The sequence below is a fragment of the Sinocyclocheilus anshuiensis genome, unplaced genomic scaffold, assembly GCF_001515605.1.
Source record: "Sinocyclocheilus anshuiensis isolate Anshui unplaced genomic scaffold, SAMN03320099.WGS_v1.1 scaffold42, whole genome shotgun sequence".
NCBI lineage: Eukaryota > Metazoa > Chordata > Actinopteri > Cypriniformes > Cyprinidae > Sinocyclocheilus > Sinocyclocheilus anshuiensis.
In genome coordinates, this window is record NW_015546057.1 from 204,997 (window position 1) to 212,760 (window position 7,764).

Genomic DNA, 7,764 nt, shown 5'->3' on the forward strand with positions numbered 1-7,764 from the left:
AACAATGTGAATGTATGGAAATGTCTGTGCCTGTGCATAAATACAATGTGCGATCAGTGCATCAAGAGCACTCATGCACATATTATTATAACGGACTCACGCGTACTTACTGTACGACTCCTGTACGTCACCGCAATAGACTTTACCTTGATTGCAGTCTTCATCCATCAAAAATTTACTAACGAGACACTGGTTATCCAGTCGAGAAAACATAGTTTGCATGTGTTGTGTTGACAGTCCGTTCAATCTGTACTTCACACCGCGCGATGTGTGAGGGCTCGTGCTCTTATGACAGAGCTCGTGTTTAAAAGCGAAACACAATGGAATGAATAATTCACTGAAAACGCAACACGAGTCTCTGTTCTGATGTAATCAGCCTGGTTTCCTTTATATTAGCACTGTTTTGGACGGATTGTTTGAATGCTTTGAATGCCTGGATCATTGGACTGAAAACTTTCCCGGAGTTTTGGAGTGAGCGTGTTCTTATGGGAAGTTTGATTGGCAGCAACAGGTGAGGAGGATCCACTGATAGATTCCAGGTGATTGACAAGGAAGTGCAGGTGAGTGGCAAGAGGGATGCTGGAAAATGTAGTGCAGCGACGGCTCAACTGGTGACTGTGACACTTTGCCCAAGGAACCGATCCATTTTTAAAATAAAATGCTATGACATTACGAATGACTGCAAATCACGTCCCGTATTGCGTTGCACGGGTTATCCATGTGAGTCAAATGTTTTTATTTTATTTAATATTTTTTATTTATGGGGGTGCTAGCCCCTAGCGCCACCCAGTAAAGACTATTATAGTGACATACAGGAGTCATACACTAGGCGCCCATGTGTCCGTTATTATTGATGCGCAAACAAATCTGCACTCATGGCGTATGGATCGCTATAACATCATATTTCTGCTTGAACACAGTTCTGTATATTCATGTAGTTGTCAAAATTAATGTATAGCAAGTGTTTTATAACAGATGCTCGCAGAAGAAGCGTGTTTGGAGAAGTTTCTGAGGATCAGTTATGTACATATGGGCATCAAACGCTTCAAATTCGCTTATTCTGACAGAGGAACTATTCACTGATGACATCGACCCGCCTTCCGATCGCTGAGTCTCCACACATTCAGAATGGTTTCATTTTGCTATATAGGCTAATTTCAAGTGTTTAGGAGTTTGGGAGTATTATCACACTTACTGTATGACATGGATCAATCCCTTGCATTTTTTCCTGCGGAAAGAACTTAAAATAAACTTGTGACTAGTTGACTAGAAAAAAAATCTTTAGTCGGGGGCAGGCTTGGCACAAGGAACCAATCCATTTTTAAAATAAAATGCTATGACATTACGAATGACTGCAAATCACGTCCCGTATTGCGTTGCACGGGTTATCCATGTGAGTCAAATGTTTTTATTTTATTTCATCTTTTTTATGTATGGGGGTGCTAGCCCCTAGTGCTGCCCAGTAAAGACTATTATAGTGACATACAGGAGTCATACACTAGGCGCCCATGTGTCCGTTATTATTGATGCGCAAACAAATCTGCACTCATGGCGTATGGATCGCTATAACATCATATTTCTGCTTGAACACAGTTCTGTATATTCATGTAGTTGTCAAAAGTAATGTACAGCAAGTGTTTTATAACATAAAACTGATGCTCGCTGAAGAAGTTCTGGAGAAGTTTCTGATGATCAGTTATGTACATATTTGCATAAAACGCTTCAAATTCACTTATTCTGACAGAGGAACTATTCAATGATGACACCGACCCGCCTTCCGATCGCTGAGTTTCCACACATTCAGAATGGTTTCATTTTACAATTGTATTTTGGTGCGTTTAGTCATTCTGCATGGATCTGTGTATGCAGTCCTTTGGCGTCTCCCTGTGGTCTTGTTTGGTATGGCAGGTTGACTTGTGCTTATTTGTTAAAGTTACTGTATAATTAAGGTTTACGTACTTTGAAGTAGCCACTTTTAAGTTGTAAAGAATATCTGCAGTGACATTTTTGCAAAGTATGTATTTATTTGGAGAGGAGGGGGCCTTGGAGAAAAAAAGGTTGAGAACCACTGGCTTAGACAAATGTTTCACATGCCGAGAATGCTAACCTAACATATAAGTATATAAACCATAAATGTTTAAGAATCACTTAGGCTACCTCTAGGCGATTCATGATCAGGTAGATCTTAAACCGCATGCTCACGTCAGAAAACTACTAATTGGCCCAAATGACTTTGACTTTTTTGAGATCATCTACTCTTCCCTGTGGATTACATCTGACCTACTTTCTATACGATCTGAATTTCTGCATATTGAATTTTAGAATATTGAATTTGATGTTCCGAATTTCCTCTTCATCTTGAAAACTTGAAGCTGTATTTTTAAAAACTGGATATTTGCAGTCTAAGATTTCAGAACAAAAAATTCGCTGTTTGAAAATACGTATCTTTAAAACTCTGCCATAAAAATATTCAGTTGTGTTAAATTTCAAATGTTTAATATTCAAGTAAAAAAACAGAACTATGTTAAATGCCACATAATATTCAGTTTTGTTAAATGACACTTGTCAATAATTCAAATTTACACAATACAAATTCTATTAGTTTTGTCATATTATAAGCTCCATACCTCTGTCATACCCGAAGACTGAACTCTAACAAAATAACATGTAGATTATATCCTTCATGTTATTACTGAATGTCCCATAACATATTATAAAATATAAATGAAAGCTTTTTAAACAAAATCCAAAAATCACAAAAATTAACCTTTCATTTAGATCGCTTAACTTCTTTAATGAAAGTCTCTTGTGCTATTCACACTGAATATGAGCAGAGTGCTTATAAAAATAGACAGCTGAGATATGAAGCATGCCAGGATTTATTGCTATGGTGAGCTGTCATCGCCTACACGAAAACCTACAAATATTATGCAGGTGTATGAGGCAGCCCTCAGCTCTCAATTTTATATCTAACAGTCAGGGGACAGGGCAAAATCATCTGCCACTGGATAAGAATTTTTTTTTTTTTTTTATATACAAAACCTTTGTGGTTGTATTTGACATTTTGTGAGGTGTGTGTTTGTTTGTTTGTTTGTTTTTATTTCATATCAGATCTGAAATTCAGATGGCAAAACATTCATGATTTCTTTATCAGTTGCAGTTACATTGAAGTTCATACAGCAGTTTTGATTATGACTACAAAATGTCACTCTCTGTTTCAGTATATACTAAGTCTCTATCTTTAAAAGAAAAGCATTATGTAATTTCTGCACACTCATGTGGTTCAAGACCTTTATTGACTTGCGTTCTTCTGTTGAACACAAATTCATATAAAAGTGGTCCATATGACTTGTAATATGTGTTATATTTTCATCAGAAGATTTGAAATTTAAACTGAAGATCTTACCCTCCCACTACAGCTCTCAAAAATCATTAATTCTCAGTCTCATTTGGCACATTAGTGAAAAAACATGTGAGGACTATTGGCATTTGGCATTATTGGCATGTTTTTTTAAGGATTAACCACCTAAATGTTTCATACAAAAATTACCACATGACTTCAGAGGACTTGAAATATTGAGTATGAATCATATGGACCACTTTTATGGTACATTTATTGTGCTTTTTCGTCATCATCATGAGCTTAACATTTTGTAGTATCTGCTTGCTTTTATCATTAAGAACAGTGTGAACATTCTTCAAAATATCTTCTTTTGTGTTCCACAGAAGAAAGTTAATTATACGGATACACTTTTAAAACAGAGCACTTTAAAGCATGGAAATCAGCTCATTTACATAACACAATAGCAAAAAAAAAATTAAAGATAAGTCTTTAAGATAGAGGTTAGCTCACTTTGCTTAGGCAATCTAAGTTGCCTGATACAATATCCAACTGTTCTTCAAAAATTACTCCCAAAAATGTCTTTCAGTTGATCCCCCTGAATAATTTCAACCCAGGCTCATTTGAAACACATGCCTGGGGTGATATTTCTACAAAATGATATTCTTTTTTATATTTCATACATATTTCGTACATATTTAAATGTACAGCGAGTGGGGCTATTTTGTCTGAAACGGGTGAACGTGAATAGCAACGTTGTCGAACGTATCACAGCAGTTGGGAAAATGAAATGCCACTAAAAGGTTAATGCTCTAGTGCATTTAATAATAACATATCACTAAACTCTACCATAAACCTAATCGATAGTGTTAACAAAAGCAAACATGACCTAAAAACACATTTGCTGAAGCAACCATGCCATTTCATCTTGCCTCTACAAGTCTGAGCTCTTTAATCATGACTGTTGTTTCGCAGGATACATAGAGTGCTTTGGATCGCAAGTGCATAGCTGTATCAGGTGAGTAACCAAGCAAGTTTACTACAGCACAAAATCTGTACATATGGAGCTGGTTATTTGATGCAAACGTCAAAATGTATTAGTTTACAACTCATGCACTATGGTTATACTGTTGTAAGGTTATATCATGGTAGTACATAATCTGCCCAGATAATTATTTGCATGAAAAGCAATAAAAGTTGTTGGTGTTTTACTGCCATTAGTGTTCATTTCAGCTAAAAACTGCAGTGAATTATTTATAGGTACATTTTTGCAATAGAGGATTTGTGCCACTTGGTCATTTAATGCTACTAAAGATAATGTTTATCATACTTATAATAACATTTAGAGGGTAAAATGACCAACCATGTAACAGATCTTACCACTGACCAATGAGAAAAACACCAAAGCTTAATCTGCACCATCCAGCAGCACAGTCCTCTTTTGATTCATAACCTCAAATTGGAAACTACAGAAACTGACTCATCGTTATAAAGACACCGTTGGATAAACAACACTCGCTCAGTACAGCAGGTCGAGACAGAATAGAGAGCTGTTGTACAGGCACTGAACTGGGTGTTGCTTGTTAGTGATAAGATGCTGGATGTGTTTTGATGGCATACAGAAGAAGAAGAACAGACAGCGGTTTGACTGCATGCTGCTGCAGGGAGAGCCGACACGCCTGATTGGACAACAACACCAGAGATGAAACCATAGCAATGCAAGCTGGGAACACTCATGGTGTGTGTATGTGTGTGAGTGTGTGCACACTCACCTCTCTCCACTGCTTGGTCTCCACACCCTGAGTGTACAAGACGCACACTGTGAAAAGGGACAAAAATAGCTAAAATTAGTGCTACACTCTCAGAAAAAAGGTGAAGCTGTGATTGGGGCGATACCCTTTCAAATAGTGATGCACCGAAATTAAAATTCTGGGCCAAAACCAAAACCAAAATCGAAAATTAAAGATACACTTGGCAAAAAAAACGAAAATGAACGCTGTTGAGCGGATTCTTAAACACCGCTGATTGGCTGATTGGTGAACACAATGGCCAATCAGCTGTGTTTAAGAATCCGCTCAGCAGTGCTCAAATGCTAGCGGGAAATTGACAGTTTTAAAATTTCAATACTGACTGGTACTGAAGTCGGTACTTTTGGCATCTCTAAGACAGACTAAAAATTGTCATTATTAACTGAAATCCGCACGAGTCCGTTCAAATATATCGCTTTAAAATGCAACACATCAGTGACATCATTAACAAACAGCAGGGATGGGAAATGTAACTGTTCTAGTATTAGTATTTTGTATTATTTAAGTATTTGGAAATCAAAAGTGGAATTCTGTTGCCAAATGCTGGGATCATTTCAGTAATAAACATCAAAGATGAAAAAAAATATGTGGTAACATATTACATTAATTTTTTTTTTTTTTTTAATATCTATTTTTATATACCACTCAATTCATAATGTGTATCTATCTATATGGCGCTTTCAATATGATCTATATTTATGTTCCTTATGTAGCCATTATGATTTCAATACATACTTAAACATTTCTCTTTTGTGTTTCAAGAAAGAAAATCATACTGGTTTGAAATAATGTGAGGGTGAGCTGAATTTAAATTTTTTGAGCTAACTATTTCTTTTATTATAACCCCTAGCAGATGAGAAGTAAAGAGATATTTCTTTCAGAAAGGAAAGAGATTCACTTAGTTAAAACACTGAAACTCCATCCAACTCTTTCTTTTCTCCCTCTCTTTTTCAGCTCAATCTGTCAGTTCTCTTCAAAGGGTCTCTATGAAACTTGCTGCCATTGCGCATTTGAGTTCATTTTCATTCAGGTTCGTTGGAGTCATGCAGAGCGTTGTAGAGGAGAAGAACTCATCAGAATCACGCTGATGTTTTGATGAGCGGCGAAAGACAAGAGATTACAGAGAAAACGAGTTGGGGTCGCTAATTAATGCAGAAAGAGTATAAAATGAAGAGACGATAGCTCAGTTTCATCTTCCATTGGCTGTACTCACGTGGATCAGATTTGGAGAACGTGTCTCTGTCTAAAAGATTCCTGTGGAGAAAAAAAAAAAAAAAGATCAGTATAATTCTGACAGCACGATTAAATGTTATCAGTGACACATTGACATGAAGCTTTATTGAAGAGGCTTTTTGACAATTTCATTAAACTGGCTTATTAGAATTCCACAAAAGCAGATATCAGGATAAAGGTTCAAGATGACATCCAGAAATGTTGACTATAGGCTCCCACAAAAATACTAAGGGGATTTTCAAGTTTAAACCCTGCTTAAATAACATCACATTTGTCATTTCAACTACTGTAGCAGGGTTATCGCTGCTCAGAAACAAAATTTCGCTTTCAACACGTAAGGTAAACTTATGTCTTCTGAAACAATATGAGAAAAGAAAAGAAAATGTTAACACTTAAACTAAACAACAGTTATAAATGTTGCTTAGGTAACAACTGAAAAAAAGCTTAAAATTAAGGACTAAAATTACTAACTGGAAATAAATAAGCTGAAACTACAAGTGAAATAATAATTAAGAAAGAAAGAAAGCACATAATAAAATTCAAAATATTAACAAAAACAATAATAGTATAAAAGATTAAAAATTATGTTGTCCAATCAATTCAATAACCAAGTTTATTAATCTTATAAGCATGAAAATAAGAATAGGTTTAGTTTAAAACATTGACATCTAAACCTGTGCAAATCTGACACTGAAATATGCTATAAAACATTGCATAATGACTTTTTAATTACTTTTAACAGACTTTTACAAAAGTTTTAACAGTTGCAATTGTAATAATCGTGAGGACATACACCATTGATCACATGATCAATGACAAAATTACTCATATTAATGATCATGTGTACAGTTGGCTTACAGCCCTTCATGAAGGTATTTACTTCAATTTGGACATGTTTTTAGACATGTACCTTAGCAATGTTTGCTTTGGATATACCATGATAAAATTCCTGCCATTGCACATTGCGCATTTGAATACAATGGTAATGATATTCTTTGAATCACTTTAGTGTCCCCGAATCAAGTACCAGCTTATATATCAAGGTACCACAGTATTATATGTTACTATGATTATACCATCAGACAATGCATTCTTTTGTTTCTAAGGTGTTTGCTCTCTGTCAGAGCAGTTTTTTTTTTTTTTAATAAACATTATATTCTCCGTGGAGATTGTCCTGAAAGTTAAAGGGATAGTTTATCCAGAATTTAAAATACTGTCATCATTTAATCACTCTCATGTCATTCTGAATTTCTGTGAAACACATAAGTAGATATTTTGGAAAATGTTCTTGCTGCTCTTGCATACAGTGAGGTTTGCAAGATTCGCAAATGGAATATATATGTATATATATATATATATATATACACACACACATACATACAC

General features: G+C 35.4%; 1 protein-coding gene across 1 annotated transcript in view; it reads right to left on the minus strand.

The window, feature by feature from the left end:
• The window catches only part of LOC107699334 (copine-5), a 197,210-nt gene that overhangs the window by 138,949 nt on the left and 50,497 nt on the right, over positions 1-7,764 (minus strand). Inside the window, exons 2-3 of the mRNA XM_016500558.1 lie at positions 6,362-6,402; positions 5,113-5,159 (exon numbers count right to left, since the gene is read on the minus strand). Of these exons, the coding sequence (XP_016356044.1) occupies positions 5,113-5,159; positions 6,362-6,402 (88 nt within the window). The remainder of the gene's footprint in view (positions 1-5,112; positions 5,160-6,361; positions 6,403-7,764) is intronic.